Below are 21,063 nucleotides of genomic sequence, written 5' to 3' on the forward strand. Positions count from 1 at the left end.
GAATTCGAATATTCGTCATATTCTACATTCTTTTTTTTTACTCGAAAATTGGCAAGGTAATGATCGCGTAATATGCAAATATTACGTGTTCAATACAGGCATGGGTCAAAACCGAATATATAGCACTATAGAATATAGTGCTATGTTGTTTTTTTTTAGAATATTTGTCATTTTTTCCATCTGAAAACATGATTCCTCCCTGCTTCTTGCTTGTGGGCCAATAAGTCATTGGCCCACAAGCAACTTAAGACGGGAGGAATCATGACTTCAGATGGAAAAAAATGCTGAATATTCTAAAAAACTAATATATAGCACTATATTCAATACTGTTCACTTCAGATGGAAAAAAATGACGAATATTCTAAAATACGAATTTACGGTATAGCACTATATTGAATATAGTGCTATATTCGTTTTTTTCAATATTCAGCATTTTTTTCCATCTGAAGTCATGATTCCTCCCTGCTTAAGTTGCTTGTGGGCCAATGACTCATATAATGAAAAAATGACGAATATTCGATATAACGAATATATAGCACTATATTCTGAATATTTGCAAATTCTTGAAGTGGCGATATTCGAGATAAAAATTCACTTTTCGAATATTTGTGCTCAACACTACTGGAGAACCTTCAGTGCAATACCCAGTCCATTGACATCTATAAGAGTGTGATGCTACTTGGTGATGCAGATCAGACAGATGCTGTTCTGTTTGCTTGAATGGACTTAGCTGTATGGACTTAGCTGTAGTACTAGACAAAGCCACACTCGAATGGAGGTTGCTGTGCCAAGAACTCTAATAAAGTTGCCATACTTCTCCAATCTGGAGCCCCTTAGTTCTGTTAATTGTCGGGGGTTCTTGGGGGTTGATTTCTCACTGATCATACAATGGTCTTTTTTTATATACTTGAAAACCCTTCATTACGCCTTTGCTGTGAAGGACAGGCTAAACCTATTAATGTAATGCTTAGAATTTAGAATATTAACGTGCTAACAAATGACCACACATAAACGGAAGTGTTACTGTAAGCTGTGTTAGAATAGTCCTCAGTGATACCAATAAATATTAGCATTTCCAGTGAGAAGACCCTTATTCTAAGTAGTAGAATTATCCCATGTTTCAGGAGACAATTAATCAAATAATTCTTCAGAACATATTTTCTTAGACAGAATTAAAGTGGTTATTCCACGAAAAACATATTTTAATCTATCCACAGAATAGTTACTTAATGTCTGATTGCTGGGTGCCCTACTAACCTCTAAAACGGGGATACCTAGTTCCCCATTCCTGCTCACTGCACGATGGGGACTTGGAGTGGTGGGCACACATGTACCCTGACGCTCCATTCAATGTCTGTTGGGCTGGTGGAGAGTACTCCTTGTTCAATGACACAATACATAAAGCAAGCAATGCTTTCCACACTTTTTCATAAATGACCTGTCTGATACAGAAAAGTCTAGTTTAACAGTAATACTTTTTCTTATACTGCTGAAGTGCCGAACAATAGCTACAGTATGCAAACGGACACAAAGGTAGCTCTTTTAGCTGACAATGCATAGAATACAGGTTTCCAAAAACAGCATCTGTACTGTGCAAATGGTATGTACTTGGAGCTGATATGTATTTGATTTCCTTAAGATTAGTGGATAACTAGCTGATCACTGGAGGTTCCACCAATGGGACACCCAGTGATCCCAAGAATTGGAGTCTCATTACCCCTTCCCTAATGGAGCGACATGTCAAGCATGTGCACTACCACTCCATACATTCTCTGTAAGAGCACCATAGATAGCCAAGTACTGTACTTGGCTATATCCAGTGCTCCCATAGAGAATGACTGGAGCAGCAGTGCACACATCATCAAAACAGGGGATCCCTATTCTCGGGGGGAAGGGGGGGGGGTCCCAGCGGTTGGACCCCCAGCAATCAGCTACTTACCTCCTATCCTGTGGCTAGGGGATAACTTATAAACTTTGCACAACCCCTTTAATGTAATAAAGTGCCTCTAACCTTGAGTGTCCCTTTAATTCATCCTTTGCTTCCTGTTCACTGTTAAATCGAAATGAAGGACTGATTTTCCTACATTTAAAGTCTCTGAGCAAAATTGTTAATCAGTTTTATAGTCAGGAAAGCAATTGCTCATTATGCTTGGTAGACGTGTGTTATAAGCTGTCTGCCATGTGCTGAAGAAGGTCTGTTGGGTGTAGGGTTCATTACCTGAATAGTCATTTAGTAATGCATGCAGTAGGTCAGTTCTATAATATGTGACTGCTGCTGGGCTAGATTTACCTATGGCAACATTAAGTGTATACCAATAGGCATTAGGGTAGAAAGGGGGTGCTGCCATATTGCACTTTAACTGTGAAAGCTCTTGCCATTGAATTTTATAGCTCAGTTTTTCCGATGCATAAATAGAAAACTGCATGATCACTCTTAACATCTACCTGGGGATCCTTTCCTTCTTTTGAAATATCAACTCTAATATGAGCCAAACCTTTTTTGTTCCAACTACTCCTTCCCTAGTTCCCCAAAGTCTTAGACCACTCCTTCCCTAGTTCTACTACATTTTACATCCTTCTTTTCTTGCCACCTATACCAGACATATGATATATAGATATATATATATATATATATATATATATATATGTATATATATACAGTCAGGTCCATAAATATTGGGACATCAACACAATTCTAACATTTTTGGCTCTATACACCACCACAATGGAGTTAAAATAAAGCAAACAAGATGTGCTTTAACTGCAGACTGTCAGCTTTAATTTGAGGGTATTTACATCCAAATCAGGTGAACAGTGTAGGAATTACAACAGTTTGCATATGTGCCTCCCACTTGTTAATGAACCAAAAGTAATGGGACAATTGGCTTTTCACCTGTTCCATGGCCAGGTGTGTGTTATTCCCTCATTATCCCAAGTACAATGAGCAGATAAAAGGTCTACAGTTCACTTCAAGTGTGCTATTTGCATTTGGAATCTGTTGCTGTCAACTCTCAAGATGAGATCCAAAGAGCTGTCACTATCAGTGAAGCAAGCCATCATTAGGCTGAAAAAACAAAACAAACCCAACAGAGAGATAGCAATAACATTAGGCTTGGCCAAAACAACTGTTTGGAACATTCTTAAAAAGAAGGAACGCACCGGTGAGCTCAGCAACACCAAAAGACCCGGAAGACCAACTCTGGTGGATGACCGAAGAATTATTTCTCTGGTGAAGAAAACACCCTTCACAACAGTTGGCCAGATAAAGAACACTCTCCAGGAGGTAGGTGTATGTGTATCAAAGTCAACAATCAAGAGAAGACTTCACCAGAGTGAATACAGAGGGTTCACCACAAGATGTAAACCATTGGTGAGCCTCAAAAATAGGAAGGCCAAATTAGAGTTCGCCAAAGGACATCTAAAAAAGCCTTCACAGTTCTGGAACAACATCCTATGGACAGATGAGATCAAGATCAACTTGTACCAGAGTGATGAGAAGAGTATGGAGAAGGAAAGGAACTGCTCATGATCCTCAGCATACCACCTCATCAGTGAAACATGGTGGTGGTAGTGTCATGGCATGGGCATGTATGGCTGCCAATGGAACTGGTTCTCTTGTATTTATTGATGATTTGACTGCTGACAAAAGCAGCAGGATGAATTCTGAAGTTTTTGGGGCAATATTATCTGCTCATATTCAGCCAAATGCTTCAGAACTCATTGGGTGGCACTTCACAATGCAGATGGACAATAAACCAAAGCATACTGCAAAAGCAATCAAAGGGTTTTTAAGGGAAAGAAGTGGAATGTTATGCAATAGCCAAGTCATTCACCTGACCTGAATCCGATTGAGCATGCATTCACTTGCTGAAGTACAAAACTGAAGAGAAAATACCCCAAGAACAAGCAGGAACTGAGACAGTTGCAGTAGAGGCCTGGCAGAGCATCACCAGGGATGAAACCCAGCGTCTGGTGATGTCTATGCGTTCCAGACTTCAGGCTATAACTGACGGCAAAGGATTTGCAACCAAGTATTAAAGAGTGAAAGTTTGGGCCGCTTAACAAGTGGGAGGCTCATATGCAAACTGTTGTAATTCCTACACCGTTCACCTGATTTGGATGTAAATACCCTCAAATTAAAGCTAACAGTCTGCAGTTAAAGCAGTGTGTTTCATTTCAAATCCATTGTGGTGGTGTATAGAGCCAAAAATGTTAGAATTGTGTCGATGTTGAAATATTTATGGACCTGACTGTATATATATTTATATATATATATATATATATATATATATGATAACTTCCAGACCATCCCTTCCCAGTTATTCATTATCACATCACATCTCTCAGTTATGTGTGTCAGGCCCTCCCTTCAAGTGATTGTTCTATGTGCCAGAGCGCTAATTTCTCAACTTTCCTGTATGCCAAGCCACTCGCCACTCTCTCCCTTATTTTTTACTGCATACCAGGCCACTCCTTTCTCAGATTTTCTGTGTGCCAGGCCACTCCTTCTCATATTTTCCTGTATGCCAGCCCACTCTATCTCCAGTTTCCCTGTGTGCCAGGTCACTCTTTCCCCATTTTTACTATGGTCCAGGCAACTCCTTCCCCAGTTTTTCAGTGTGCCAGGCCACTCCTTCCCCAGTTTTCCTGTGTGCCAGGCCACTCTTTCCCCAGTTTTCCTGTGTTCCAGGCAACTTCTTCCCCAGTTTTTAAGTGTGCAAGGCAATTTCTTCCCCAGTTTCCCTGTGTTCCAGGCAACTTCTTCCCCAGTTTTTAAGTGTGCAAGGCAACTCCTTCCCTAGTTTTCCTGTGTGCCAGGCAAAATTTCCCCCATGTTTCCAGTGTGCCAGGCCACTCTTCCCCCAGTTTTCCTGTGTGCCACGCAATTCCTTGCCCAGTTTTCCTATGTGCCAGGCTAGTCCTTATCCTATTTTCCTTTGTGCCAGGAAACTCCTATCCCAGTTTTACTGCATGCCAGGCCACTCCTTCCACAGTCTTTTTCAAGCCTTCGTGACACTGGTTGTTATACATGAAATTAGATTTTTTTAATCCATTTTGGACTTTTGACTTCACTTACAGAGATTTCTAAGACAATAAATAATGTGGATGAAATAATTTTTTACTCAGGTTAATTTGGGAAAATGAAAAGAAAGTAGAGCTTGGCCCATTTCTTGGCTATTTGTATTCTCTTATGATCAGTTTGAAAAAAATGAATCAGTCACCATCTATTCAACTGATAGAAAGTGATTAATGGTACCATGAAACTAACCAGTAGAGCAATATTTAAAACCTGTGAAAACACAAATGATCTCAGGTTTGGTTCAGCACTGGTCCAGGATGAAAATGGCCTTTGTCTATTAGCTTCTACTATGGTAGGAACTCAACATACAGGGCTCTCACCTACATGAGCACACAGTCATATGGACACATATTCACTCCTTGCCACACAGTATCAACAATTGCATACCATACTTTATGGTCATGTATGCACTGGTCTCTTGCATGACAGCTTGACCCACCATGCCTGTAACAGCATGACAAGGATATGGGTATGCTGACTAATGTAGCTGCAGTAGTGCTTTTATAAGATTTTGGTACAAGTAGCAAAATCTATTGGAATATGTATGTAGGTAATGACAATAATAAACTTGTATAGCAATAAAACCTCAGTCAGATATCGGGCCATTATGATCTGTCACATGAGCTGAAAAACAAAAGAGCAACAAAAGACACGAGAGTCGAAGGACATAACATATAACATGAGAACATGGCTGCTACTAGCCTGGCATTTCTAGACTTTCCAACATATAGACATTGAAACAACATCACATATGAGCATGCTGAGATAACATTGGGGCGTTCCATAATGCCTACATCCTTCCATTGATCATGCTTACTTATTGAGCTTTGTTTATACCCCAACCTTCACCCATCACCTCAGTTTCTTAATTCTGGAGAGTTCTGAGGTACTCGGGTGTATGACCCAGAGGTGATGTGGTAATTTTTTGTACTGCTGGAGGAGAGTAACCCTTGATACAGATGTTTTAGTTTCAATTGTATGTGGAGTGCACCCATCTATTCAATATCTTCTTCTTACCATACAAAAAGTAGGTATTGCATTTTCGCATTTGTAGCTGAGCTCCTTCTTGTTTTTGCAGACTCCTCAGTATTTTTCCTGACCACCATGGCGCATACACAGTTCAATTAAAATAGAGACTAAAATGTACTATTTCTACTAAAGCAGCCTACAAGAAGCAAGATTGCAAGGGAAGACGTGGCAATTTATTTTTTACTACGTGTAGCTCACATCTACACATCCCATTTAAAGGAGACTGAGAGTGATCAGAACCAGCAAGATCTAAGTTGAAAGCAGATCACAGACATTGGTCTTTGCATGGTAGTTTTTCAGGGATATCTTTTTCAAGCTTTTGCATTGCTGGCTGCAGTTAGCTGCATAAATGAAAGTGAGCAATGAAGGTGGGGGAAGTATGCATCAGAGGTGAATACCTTTGCGGATATTGCCATCTGGAGAATGGGCAAAATCCCCCGTTGTCAACAGGAAACAAGCTCGGTCACGATTGTATCTCTCTCTTGCACCAGGAGTGACAGGAGACTTTTCTTCTGGGGAAAGAGCCTGGTCTATTGTTGGGCAATCCTCATTGGCCAGTGCAGCGTTGGCAGCATCCCCGTTCTGCTTGGAGTCTTTAAGAACAAAGTAAAACAAACAAATGGATAAATTATGAAAGACCAACGATATATCTAATGGTCCAGGAAATGTATTTCCCCAGCCATCTATAAACTATAGATGTCCATTTGGCATGCAGTGCTACATTATTTTATTAGGATATATTATAAGGACGACACTCATAATAGAGTTATCCTGCAAATCCAAAAACATTAACGAACACCAGCCCAGATTTACTAATGTATATGCACCAAAAATTATTTGGTACATCTAATTTTTCTACACTTTTCCCCTCGACATGCTCAAAAAGGGGCAGGTCTTAGCATAAAGGGATGGGGCTTTGTGAGACGTTGGTGGGCTAAGATGCATCATTTTGCACCAAAATTTTGGCACAATTCTGGAATAATAACCTGCCTCAAATGAAAGGGGTTATGCAATGTCATAAACAGCCCCCCCCCCATGTGCCAGGCCCCTCACACAGAATATACTTGTCCCGCTCCCGCCACTGCTCCTAGTCCCGTCACCGACGCCGCTGCTTCCCCTGTCCCCCGACAACAGATGTTTTTATCCGTGTACAGGGAGGAGCAGCAGTGGCAGTGTGGGGACCAGGAGCGGGGTAAGTATATTCCATATGAGGGGTCCAGCACATGGGGGGGCTGTTTATGACATTGGATAACCCCTTTAAGCCAACCAATAGTTAGTATAGAGTCAGTGAAAAGTGTCTATCCCTACACCAGATGTATCAGATTTACCAGATTAGCATTATTTTGCACCAACATTTTGGCACAATTCTGGAGTAAAAATCTGCCTCAAATTAAGCCAACCAATATTTAGTATGGAGTCAATGAAAAGTGTCTGTCCCTACACCAGATTTATCATACAGCCTGATACACTTTTAAAAATAGGGTGCAGGTCTAGGCAGCTTGGTTGCACCTTTAGTACTAGTAAATAAATCTGGGCCATTGTCTGCAAAAAAATCAGTTCTGATGTTTCTTACTTGTAGAAGCCATTACATCTTGCAGGATACTGTCTGAATACAATTTCCCTATTAGGGGAACTTAACTTGAAATTGTTCAATTTGAAAAACCCGGTTCACCAGCTGCTACCCTATTTTTGGGACCTTTCAAAGATAACAGCTGATAGGACATATGGAAAGAGGTTATTAACTCTGGTCAAATGCCATGATACTGAATGGGAAACCTCTGCATAGAGGAGAATTTGCCATTGAAATTATTTTTTAGGGAGTCTTCAAGCTCTCTAAAGTTTAGTCGTCAGCTACAGTATACCAGACAATTATGGTGCAGTTCTCATCACTGGATGTGAATACATAAAGGGGTTGTCCAGGGGGGCAACATTTTTAGTAAAATACTCAGCTTTCCTGCTGGTCTCCACTTCTTGGTTCATGCTCAACATAAAGGACATGGGAGGAGTTGATTGCTCAGCCAGTCAGTGTTTGAGAGTGGTCATACCCTGCCATTTCCTGTGTGTCATGTCAGGACACATGGCGGCCAGATGGTACCTGGTAACAACTGGAGCAGCAGTGACAGGAGATCGGTGAGGGTAGATATCAATTCTTTCTTGTAATACATTTATATATTCTGAGCATTTTACTAAACATCTATCCCCAATGGACAACCCATTTTTATTGCAGTTTTGATGGAAAAGATTTAATGCTAAGCTTGTACTGATATTTTATGACTTTCTACTTATGCAAAGTTTTGGAGAGAAAAAACAGACACACTGACCTTCTGACTGCCTGGTTTAGCTCTACTGTTTATGTCTGAAAATAGCTGCTTAGTTATTGCTATAGACTTGCATTGAAACTATAGCAATTGTTTCTGTGTAGGTTGTGCTTCTTCACTCCACCTCTCCCACTAGAAGGTTCTAGTTCAGCTAGAAACTGTATATAAGGAGAGCAGTCAGAGCCCCTAGTTGACTGCATGAGTGACCAGAAGATGGGAATGCAGTGCCACCCACCCACCAACCCTGTGATCAGAGAGCTAGCTGGATGACTGAGCCACAGACCCTAGGCCACCAGCGTCTGGTCAGGATACCAGCCATCTGAGAGAGAGAGAGGAACAACGAGCTCAGGCTTTTCCTCAGCATGAAACCTTCTTCCACCAGGGAGGACACGGGAGACGCCACCTCAGTGCCTCTCCTGTATTGTTTTGCACTTGAGTTTCTACGGTAAACAAGTACACTGGTTTACTGCAGACTCTGAGTCTTATTGGACTTATTTCTCTGGACTTACCAACCCCTCCAGCAAGCAGCAACATATGGTGACACCTTAAAGGTATCTGGGGGACCCAGTGTTGTGTTGGGCTAACTCAAACCCAGCCACTGCATATACTCAGATATTTTCGGAAGAAATATAAAGGAAGAACATGATGAATCAAAGATATATTATTAAATGAACTGCCCTTCTAATAAAACATTTGCTGTGTAGTGGCCTCTGCAGGGGAAACAAGGCAGCTGATGACTATTTCTTGTCTTGACAGCCATTCCTACAGCGATCAGGTGATCGTCACAGCTGCTCTCCTATTAAAGGGGTTATCTGTAATGAGACACCTTTAAGGCATAATCCCCTTTGAGCCTTATTTTGTAAGATATATATATATACAGTACAGGCCAAAAGTTTGGACACACCTTCTCAGTCAAAGAGTTTTCTTTATTTTCATGACTATGAAAATTGTAGATTCACACTAAAGGCATCAAAACTATGAATTAACACATGTGGAATTATATACATAACAAAAAAGTGTGAAACAACTAAAAATATATGTCATATTCTAGGTTCTTCAAAGTAGCCACCTTTTGCTTTGATTACACTCTTGGCATTCTCTTGATGAGCTTCAAGAGGTAGTCACCTGAAATGGTTTTCATTCACAGGTGTGCCCTGTCAGGTTTAATAAGTGGGATTTCTTGCCTTATAAATGGGGTTGGGACCATCAGTTGCGTTGTGGAGAAGTCAGGTGGATACACAGCTGATAGTCCTACTGAATAGACTGTTAGAATTTGTATTATGGCAAGAAAAAAGCAGCTAAATAAATAAAAATTAGTGGCCATCATTACTTTAAGAAATGAAGGTCAGTCAGTCCGAAAAATTGGGAAAACTTTGAAAGTGTCCACAAGTGCAGTCACAAAAACCATCAAGCGCTACAAAGAAACTGGCTCACATGCGGACCACCCCAGGAAAGGAAGACCAAGAGTCACCTCTGCTGCGGAGGATAAGTTTATCCGAGTCACCAGCCTCAGAAATCGCAGGTTAACAGCAGCTCAGATTAGAGACCAGGTCAATGCCACACAGAGTTCTAGCAGCAGACACATCTCTAGAACAACTGTTAAGAGGAGACTGTGTGAATCAGGTCTTCATAGTAGAATATCTGCTAGGAAACCACTGCTAAGGACAGGCAACAAGCAGAAGAGACTTGTTTGGGCTAAAGAACACAAGGAATGGACATTAGACCAGTGGAAATCTGTGCTTTGGTCTGATGAGTCCAAATATGAGATCTTTGGTTCCAACCAACGTGTCTTTGTGCGACGCAGAAAAGGTGAACGGATGGACTCTACATGCCTGGTTCCCATCATGAAGCATGGAAGAGGAGGTGTGATGGTGTGGGGGTGCTTTGCTGGTGACACTGTTGGGGATTTATTCAAAATTGAAGGCATACTGAGCCAGCATGGCTACTACAGCATCTTGCAGCGGCATGCTATTCCATCCGGTTTGCGTTTAGTTGGACCATCATTTATTTTTCAACAGGACAATGCCCCCAAACACACCTCCAGGCTATGTAAGGGCTATTTGACCATAAAGGAGAGTGATGGGGTGCTGCGCCAGATGACCTGGCCTCCACAGTCACCGGACCTGAACCCAATCGAGATGGTTTGGGGTGAGCTGGACCGCAGAGTGAAGGGAAAAGGGCCAACAAGTGCTAAGCATCTCTGGGAACTCCTTCAAGACTGTTTGAAGACCATTTCAGGTGACTACCTCTTGAAGCTCATCAAGAGAATGCCTATAGTGTAATCAAAGCAAAAGGTGGCTACTTTGAAGAACCTAGAATATGACATATTTTCAGTTGTTTCACACTTTTTGTTATGTATATAATTTCACATGTGTTAATTCATAGTTTTGATGCCTTCAGTGTGAATCTACAATTTTCATAGTCATGAAAATAAAGAAAACTCTTTGAATGAGAAGGTGTGTCCAAACTTCTGGTCTGTACTGTATATATATATATATATATATATATATATATATTATATCTGCATACAAGTTATATCCTGTATTATAGTGTTGCATTCACAGTTTTGCTAGTTGCTATTGGAAACAGAGAATTTTGTTGTCAGATACATCCATAACAGCATAGTTGAGCTCCTGTAATGCAATGGAACAATTTTTACTGCAATACATAAATTACGACATAGTGCCTGGTGTAAATAGCCTACTTCCCAGAATATAAGTCACCAAGGTAAGCTCTGTGCAGACACCCAACAAGCTGGGATATTTGAGCTCTGCTATAATGCAGACAGTGAATAGTATTGATCGTGAATATTCTAATGGGAAATTTTTATTGTGCATTTTCCGATTGCTGATTTTCACAATCATATATTTGCTAAATATTTGCCCAAATATTCTCGAAATATCGCAAATTCGAATATTGCCCCTGCCACTTATCAGTGACAGTGACTCAAGGCAAGGCCTCATGCACGCGACAATATTTTTGGCCAATTTCCAATCCATATTTTTGTGCTGTCCGCATCTGTGCGGCTGTTTCGGAAATTATGGAACAAGTCCTATTCTTGTCCGTTTTGCAGACAAAAATAAAGCATTTCTATATAGGAGTTGCACAAACAGCCTCTATCTAAATTTTGCAGATCCACGGTTTGCAGAAGACAAGATGCATATGGTCATGTGCATGGGGCCTAAGTAATGAAACGTGTTTACAAATGTAATTAACATTTTATAGAAATCCTTAGATATATCATCTATAAAGTAAGTATATCCTTTAACCCTTTATTGACAGGATGCTGGTACTCGTTGCCAAGCTTTTCTGGCAAGAGACTGCAGAAGGAAGACTTTTATTCTTTTGGCTCTCGGAATGCAAAATTGTACATAAAACGTTAACTTTATTCTGACCTTGAAATACATATTACTTTGATAAAAAGCCTGCAGTTAAACTATCAAATGGCAAGAAGATAATTGAAGAGTCTTTCAGCCATACAGCCTATAATTTATTGTAAAGACTAAAGAACACAACAATTTCACCATATGTATAATGGGATTGGATCCAAGTATCTTTGACTATACAATGCATCATCATTTTCCCCATTAACCTATTCACAACGCAGTCCTGCTGGAAAAATTGAAAAGTAGTCCCAACGCAGAGTGCATAGAAAATGGACTGCTACACGCTGGATTACTCCGTTCCTTTTGGTATTCATTTCTAAATGTAATGGGAATTTTAAGGCATGTTGGTACAACAAATGGGGCTGTAGAGGTTGGAAATGCAATTGGACCCCTACGCCAGGGGGCTTCCTTACAACAAGTAAATGGTGGGCCCAGATATTTATTTTTCCTTCTGAACCCAAGATCAATCTCCATTTAGCTTTTTCCTGCCCAGTGGCATGAGTTAGTAAACCTCCGGGGGGAAAGGGGCAGGAGCAGCAATATGCGCTCCTACCCTACTCACTGCTGCTGTGGCCCCATTCATAAAGTGTACATCCTGTAATCCATACACCGCTGAGAAGTCAGCGGTGTACAGAAATGTTAATTTTAAGAGCACAGAAAATGGTGCGCTTTAGGGGGTGGAAACTGTAGTAAAAATACAAAATGCCTTAATAAAGTATAGTAGAAAAACTATTATTAGGGCATTAGGAACATCTTATTAAAATGTATTCAAAAGTTTAGTTACTCTTTAAGTGAATATAGAGTGTCCTCCATAGTGGGTGGTCAGGAGCGGCACTGTGCAAGGAAAAAGCACATTGGTACTAATGCATGACAAGGTTTGTTCATCATAAAACCTTTCTTTTTAGGAAATGTTAGGAAATATCATGGATAAAAGACATTTTCTATTAATTTACTATTAAAAAAAGGTTTGCCAAGCAGGGCTGATATACACAATGCACACCAGTCCATTAACTTCCTAATATACTTCAAAAATTGTAGATAAGACAGCAGTACTCACTGTCTTGTTCCAGCTTTTCCATTTTGTGGCGGTGCCTACAGTGTGGAATTCTGGCCTCCCGAATTCAATTACTTGTAATATTATGGAAAACTGAGGCTCTCCAATATCTTTGAAATGATCTCCTTTATTTCACAGAGACAGCGACGTTTCGACCTGTTAGGTCTTTATCAAGCTCAGACATACACATATATAGTCACCAAATTCCAATAATTGGTCAATCTTAACTCCACCTAAATTGGATAATACCGCCCACTTCATGTTAAAAAAAACGTATCTTTTGTTATCCTCATCACTCAATAGACATCTCCTGTCTCCAAAATAATGTCTCACTCAATTTCTTACCACCTATCCCAGACTGTGGGATTCGTCCATAGAGGATATAATGCGCACATTAGTCTTTCACCGCGCATGGTATGTTTGGCGTCTTCTTCCTCAAACTGCGTATGCGCTAGGTCATCATTGACGTCTGCCTTCTTAACTAACTCGCGTCATCGTATGCGATCTTTCTCTAGTTCCGCCCACTCCGGTCATGTTAATCACATGACTTGATCACATGACGGGAAGAAACATCACTGCATAGCGGATCCTTAGTTACTGTACATCTTATCCTGACAACGGACATTCTTCAATCTTATTTTCACATGACTTAATCACATGACCGGAAGATGCTTCTCTTTGGTGAGAGCAAATATGAGGGGGAGAGAAAAACAAGAAGGAAGGAAGGGTTGTTTGTTACCCATGCTTGGGCTGCTGCAATTGCTTCAACTTCTTCAGTCATCCGAGAACAGGAAAGAGATATGATATCAAAGATCATTATACCTCTAATTCACAATATGTTATCTATGTCTTGCAGTGCCCGTGTGGCCTTCTCTATGTTGGGGAGACCACGCAGGCCTGCAAGAATAGAATCAATCAGCATAGATACACAATTCGCTAATTATTGACAAAGAGGCAAGAACAAGAAGAAAGGGAGGAGATCCAATTACCAGTGCCAGAACATTTTGTGAAGTATAAACATAATATCTCACAGCTGAGATTCAGGATTATAGATGGAGTTCCGCTACCAAGAAGAGGAGGAGATAGAGAGAGAATGTTGAAAAGGAAGGAGCTAAGATGGATATTTGAATTAGACACACTGGAACCGAAAGGCTTGAATAGAGATTTTAAAGTGGGTTCGCTTTTCTAATCTTATGAAGGATATTGTATGTTAACGGAATTTGAGTGCCCGGCAACTGCTGCATTAATTTTTAATATATACTTATATATTTCGTTTTTTATCCACAGAACAGGAAACCCTGTGAACAGGCTTGTGGGATTAGTTTCCAGAGAGGAAAGACTGTGCATGCCTTACACTGGACATTTTATGGAGATATGGACAGAAAGAAATAATTACGATGAGTAATATTGTAATAGTGCTGATGCTGGGTACCCCAAGATTGGGTTGTTGGGTGAGCACATCTCATGCCTCGGAAGGGGGGTTAATTTGAGACCTAAGTGATACCCAGGGACGCATAATAGAATGATTATCGTGGAGATAAGCTAGGGGCTGGGCATGTTATTTGGAGCCCAATGAGAGAGACATATGTGGATGGAGTGTAGTATAGTATGGGCAGTAGGTTTATATAACTGGAAAGTGACCTAACCCTAATAGGGAAAATGGAACATAATAGTACTCCTTGGGAAAGGAGGAATAGGTCACTTAGGTTATATAAGACAATTTTGGAATGATGGTCACCTTTAATATTTAACTTTTATTATTCATAATAAAATAAATGCCCTAAAATGGGGGCATTTATTTTATTTTATTATGAATAATAAAAGTTAAATATTAAAGGTGACCATCATTCCAAAATTGTCTTTTCTAACTCTAGGTACCTTAAACCCCAACGGCTCATATCTGTGTAATATAATCCGTCACTAAGGTTATATAGACCGAAAGTACAGTAAGGTGGAGAACTATGACCGGAGGATACTAACTGGCATAGGGTATCCAGCCTTAATATGTTAAGCCCATAGTGAATGACTGAGATTTTGTCTCAATAAAGAGCCCCGTAAGCTATTAGAATGATGATGTCCATATATGCACTTATGCGTACACCCAGAGAGGAATCACCCCTGGGTTTATGCAGTTGTGTATAGGATGCAACAATAAATATAGATGCGGCCTTAGAGTGAGAAAGGTATTTGGGTCTCAGCCCCGCTGGGAGGTATGTGATCTGCAAACCGACAGCCTACCGAGGGGATTATACAGTATCATCACTAATTCTTACAATCAGTAAAAGACAAAATTCACCCATATATACCCCTCAATGAGGATATCAATAATGCGAAAATATAATTGAAGAATGTCCGATGTCAGGATAGGATGTTTGGTAACTAAGGAGCCGCTATGCAGAGAAGCTTCTTCCGGTCATGTGATTAAGTCATGTGAAAATAAGATTGAAGAATGTCCGTTAACAGGATAAGATGTACAGTAACTAAGGATCCGCTATGCAGTGATGTTTCTTCCCGTCATGTGATCAAGTCATGTGATTCACATGACCGGAGTGGGCGGAACTAGAGAAAGATCGCATACAATGACGCGAGTTAGTTGAGAAGGCAGACGTCAATGATGAGTATCATCTGGACCCCACCACTCCCACATCTATCGCTGACTGTTTGAGCACTTGAGATATTCAGGGGGAGTAGTTAGAATCAAGGAGCCATGGGCTCCAGGTAAATTATCTAGATTTATGAGACATAACCATGAAAGTCAGTGAGTGTTCGTATCTACATGATATGTTGACTTCTTGTATAACTTCTGAAATGGTTGGTGGAGTAAGTTGCTTCCAGTGGTGAGTGATTATTAGCTTAGCACTAAGGAGAATGTGCCCTACTATGTTTCGGTGTGGAGGGACTATATTATGTATGCCCAGGAACAGTAAAGCCAGTTCCGGGATCGGCTCTATGGTCTGAGCTGTTAAGCCTGATATTAAATCAAAGACACTCTGCCAGTAGGGAGCAATAATGGGGCATGTCCATAGGATGTGGAGCAAGGAGCCTATTTTATCGCAACCCCTCCAGTAGTAAGGGGAGGTTGAAGGGTAAATTGTGTGTAGTCTTTGGGGAGTGAAATACCATTGTAGAAGAGTTTTTAGCCCCGCTTCATAGTGAGTGACGCATTTAAAGTTTGAAACAAGAAATCTAATAGCTAAGGCCCAGATTTCATCAGGAAAAGACTTCCCCAATTCTAGTTCCCATTTTTTGATGGGTAGGGATTTGATTAAAGTGGCTTTATCTCCTAGTAGGTCATAGACATATCTAGTGGGGTGTCTTTTGAAAAGGGAGGGAAACTGGAACAGTCTCATAATGTCTGAGTTGATTGGAGGTGGGGATTGCATAATTTTCGTAAGAAAAAGGCGAATTCTCAGGTAGTTGTAGAATTCCGTTTGTGGCAGTGTAAATGAGTGTTGGAGTGAATCAAAGGGAAGGAGTGAGCGATCCACCATAATTTGAGAAATGGAGGTAATCCCTTTTTCTCGCCAACCCAATAAATTAATGTCCGGGTTATTTAGTTCTACTGCGCGGATAGTGGCGTGTTGAAGGAGGTGTGATTTCGAGTCACTCTGTGTTTTATGGATTTTAGTCCAGAGGCTACTAGCATGTGCTGTTGTTAGTAAGTTCTTTTTTGGCAGGGTCAGACTCCACAATAGATGGATCAAGTAGTCCTTTAGAGTAGCGTGCTTTAATACGTGTGATTCAATCTGGAGCCAGGCTTTCATGGCATCTGAGGACCACCATTCCCGAGCAAAAGAGAGGCCGATCGCTGTGAAATAGTCCCTGATATCTGGAAGGCCCATTCCACCAGTGTGTTTTTTCTTGGACATTAATGCCCGAGCAACTCTGGGCTTGGATGGTCTCCAGATATACCCACCCAGAATAGCCTGTGCTTTCTTAAAAAAATTGGCAGGGATTGGGATTGGGAGAGCACAAAATATGTAAATAAGTTTGGGAAGGGTCATCATTTGAAATGATGCCACTCTACCCACCCATGATACTGCTTTCATTGAGAAGCTTTTAAAATCATTTGACATAGTGGTAAGGAGGGGGTCATAGTTCCTAGTATATAGTAGAGAGCAAGGCAAAGTAATTCTGACTCCCAGGTATGAAAGTTCAGATGATTGCCAGTCTAGATTATGAAGGGATTTTAGTGTGGTCAATTCTGCTAGTGGGACATTAATGGGGAGAGCTTGAGATTTAGTGTTGATGATCTTATAGTAGGAAAGGGATCCATAATGGGAAATCACATTAAGGGCACTATCAAGCGAGTTGAGAGGGTCAGTTAATGTGAGAATGATATCTTCTGTGTAGAGTGTGACTTTTATGGGACCTGTCCCCTACTTCTACGCCAGAGATAGTGGTTAAGTTCCTGACATTTTGTGCTAGAGGTTCTAATGCGAGAATGAATAATAAGGGCGAATGGGGGCATCCTTGTCTAGATCCATTGGTTATGTAAAAGGGATCTGAAACTACTCTGTTAACCCAAAGTTTCGCGGAAGGGGAGGAAACCCCTTTAATGATTGTCAAAGTAAGGCCTTATGCACACTTCAGTATTTGGGATCCACACAACAAATCATAGCAATGTTCCATCAGATGTCCTTTGTCAGGTCCAGTTTCGCCTAGAATTACTCAACTTTCTGGAACTACACGCATGTGGCCTACAATATGGTATTCCATACAGCTCCATACTGTGTACAGTGTTATGAAAGGCAATGCACATAGTTTGAGATCTTACAAAAAATGACTACCGTATTAGCTTTTACTGGGCAGGAACAAGGGATGCAAAATATTGTAGAGTCGGACTGGCACACCTGACTATCAGATAATCTTCTGGTGGGCCTAGGTTCTGACACAGTAATGAGTCCAGCAAAAGACAACCCCATTTGTAGATTACTTTGAAGCCAGTGTGATCTATTTTTTCAGGGTGATTTAATAATATCCAATTTGATCTTATTGATGATATGTCCTCTGTGTACAACGATAACAACTAAGGGGGTCATTTATGACCAGATATATGCCACTTTTGTGGAGTATATCTGGCGCAGATTCTGTTGCATGCCATGGTGCTCACGCCAGGTCTAAAAAAGTGGGTGTGGCATGGGCAGAGAGTGGGACAGGCTGACAGGTCCGTCTCATTCATCATTTTCTACATCTGGTTTAGGTGTAGAAAATGGTCTAAATGTAAGCCAGCAAGGTCGCCGAAGTTATGTAGAGGCCAGCACCAATCCACTGCCAGCTATAGGGCTTATTAAGATCGGCGTCTAAAATGCTGGTCTTAATAAATGTGCCCCAAAGTTTCCAATGGCATCAATAGTGATGATGCACCTGTTCTGTACAGATGGAGGGTGGTCCTCCAGTCTCACGCTGCATGAGAAAGTAATGTCCCATAATACTAAGGCTCACAAACAAATACACAGGAAAAATGAGAAAACCTACCCAGTCCAGTCAGTCGGAATTACTCCTCAATAACTCCTCCCCTGTCTATCTGTAAGCCAGCCCAGTGTCCTGCTTATGTCACTGTCTCTGCCCCTACACATATCACCGCTGGACCCGGGCATACAACACACAATACCCTCTTCTGGTTATCCTAATAGAAGTCAGATTATTGCTACAGCTGGTGGTGATGGGTGCAGGATTTCAGGAGAAGAGTAAGTGACGAAAGTAGGACACTGGGCTGGCTTACAGTAATACAAGGGAGGAGTTATTGACGACTGGGGACTTGCAGGAATAGAAAATGCTCCTGGGCACTTGTGAGCTCATTAGCATATTGTGTCAAAGCTGCAGAAAAGGGAAACTAAGGTACTATTTGTGAACTGTGTATATGAACTACAATGCAAATCAAGCTGTTTAAGATACTTCTCTTGTCCTCACTTCTGGTCTGTATTTACCAGCAGCAATAATAACTTAACCATATATGGCACATGACTGCTGCAGCCAATCACTGTCCTCAGCGGTCTTGTACCATACACCACTGAGGCGAGTGACGGACTGCAGCTGTCATGTGCTGTACACTGTGTGCAAAATTATTAGACAAGTGAGTATTTTGACCATATCATCATTTTTATGGATATTTTTCAACTCTAAGCTGCATAAACTTGAAGGCTCATTGGATTGAAGCATATCAAGTTATGTGTATTTGTGTAATGAGGGAGGGTGTGGCCTAAGGAGATCAAGACCCTATATCAAGGTGTGCAAAATTATTAGGCTGCTTCAGTTTTCTTCTGGCAAAACGGGCCGAAAATGGAATGAACTGATTGAAAAGTCAAAGATTATTAAAATATATTGTGGTGTGATCACAGAACCATCAAATGTTTTGTTGTAAATAGTGAACAGGATCGCAAGAAACGTGTAGATATGAAAAGGTCACAAATGAACTGTCAAAGATTTGAGAAAAATAAAATGTGAAGCGGTCAGGAAAACATTATCCTCCAGTTCTGTCATATTCCAGAATGGCAACCTTCCTGGAGTGCCCAGAAGTACAAGGTGTTCAGTGCTCACACAAGGTAAGGTAGCCTGAAACCGGACCACCACTGATACATAAACCAGACCACCACTGACAACAAGACACATAAGTTAAAACGTCAAGACTAGGCCAAGAATTATCTGACGACAGATTTTTCAAAGGTTTTATAGACTGATGAGATGAGAGTGATGCTTGACGGACCAGATGGATTGGCCTGTGGCTGTATCAGTAATGGGCACAGAGCGCCATTTTGACTCAGACGTCAGAAAGTTTAAGGTGGGCTAAAGCTGGTATTATTAATGATGAGCTAGTTGGATCTTTTCGTGTTAAAAATACACTTAAAATCAACTACCAAACCTAAAGCTTTTAGAAGACACTTTCTTCAAGCTGTGGTACAGTAAAAAGTCTGGATCTTTCAAGAAAACCATGATTTTTGTGCAGGACAATGCTCCATGGCATGCATCAAAGTTCGCCACTGCATGGCTAGCCAGTAATGACCTTAAATATGAAAGAATAATGACATGGACCCCTTCCTCACCTGACCTAACACCTATTGTGAACTTGTGGCCCCTTCTTAAACAGGATATTAAGGGCTCATGCACACAAAAATTTGCTGGCACGGCCCATGCTGCAGATCGCAAATTGTGGTCTGCAATGCATGGGCACCAACCGTAAGGCCGCCGTATACGGGTGCAGGACCCATTAACTTGATATGCATCTGACGGTCCACACCGCAAAAAAAATAGTGCAAGGGGTTCCGTGCCTCCATTACGAACCACATCTTACGGATTGCGGACCACAATATGGGCACCAGCCAACAACGGTTGTGTGCATGAGCCATTACGTTGAAGGAAAACAGTATAACTCTCGGAACAGGGTCTGAGAGGCTGTGGTTGCTGCTGCACAGAAATCTATAAAATAATACTCACTCTAATACGTTGCCTGTATTATTAGCGCCACAGGTCCAGGTGTGAAGTGGGTAGTATTCACAAAATCAGTCTGTGCGTTTTCAAAATAGGACCACGCTATTTCACCAATAGGTAAGTCTTCAATCTAGCACAAAACCATCCGCATATCTGGACATAGGAAGCAGAATCAACCTCCACAGATGCACTCTTCTCCTCTGGGATATCGAGAGATCGCACCAATAGTGAAGCACTGATTTCTCCAATCAGATAAAAAGGTTTATTATACTCACAAAATCAATCCTTGTTAAAAGCATATGACAAATCGATTAAACACAATTCGTACTCTTGCCCGACCCGGGTTTCACTTTCGCGCTTCTTCACAGGGGTCTTTTATGTTTTTATTTATATATTACAATTTTTATTTGGTTATATGCATAGGCGTCGCTACAGGGGGGCACGACCAACCCCGCACCCCCCGCTGATTCCCCTTTTAAAAAAATGCTGGCCGGCGGCCGCCCAGGCGTCGACAAACTACGGCAGGGCACGGGGGCGTATAGTTCCCTGCCCCGCCAATCACCACTATAGGCTTCAGGCCTATGCGGTAGTAAAATACCGCCGTCATTGCGCGCCTGTGCCGGGACGTGCGCGCCTGCCTAGTACCGAGTCGAGTGAGCACCAGGAGTCTGGGACATAAGGTAAGTATTAGCTTTATTTTTTTGTGTGCCACTGCCAATTGCCAACTTTGGGGGAGATTACTTGGGGACACATGAGGATCATATTACT

General features: G+C 41.2%; 1 protein-coding gene across 5 annotated transcripts in view; it reads right to left on the reverse strand.

Moving 5' to 3' along the window:
• LOC122926679 (potassium voltage-gated channel subfamily C member 1-like) overlaps positions 1-21,063 on the reverse strand; it is a 146,506-nt gene that overhangs the window by 13,605 nt on the left and 111,838 nt on the right. For 3 of the 5 annotated variants that reach the window (XM_044278134.1, XM_044278133.1, XM_044278135.1), the window contains exon 3: positions 6,508-6,702. The exons of 1 other annotated variant lie outside the window; for it this stretch is intronic. In XM_044278134.1, the coding sequence (XP_044134069.1) occupies positions 6,508-6,702 (195 nt within the window). The remainder of the gene's footprint in view (positions 1-6,507; positions 6,703-21,063) is intronic. One more of the 5 variants, XM_044278136.1, reaches the window with a different exon arrangement.

This window comes from Bufo gargarizans, chromosome 2, assembly GCF_014858855.1.
Source record: "Bufo gargarizans isolate SCDJY-AF-19 chromosome 2, ASM1485885v1, whole genome shotgun sequence".
In the NCBI taxonomy this organism is placed as follows: Eukaryota; Metazoa; Chordata; class Amphibia; order Anura; family Bufonidae; genus Bufo; species Bufo gargarizans.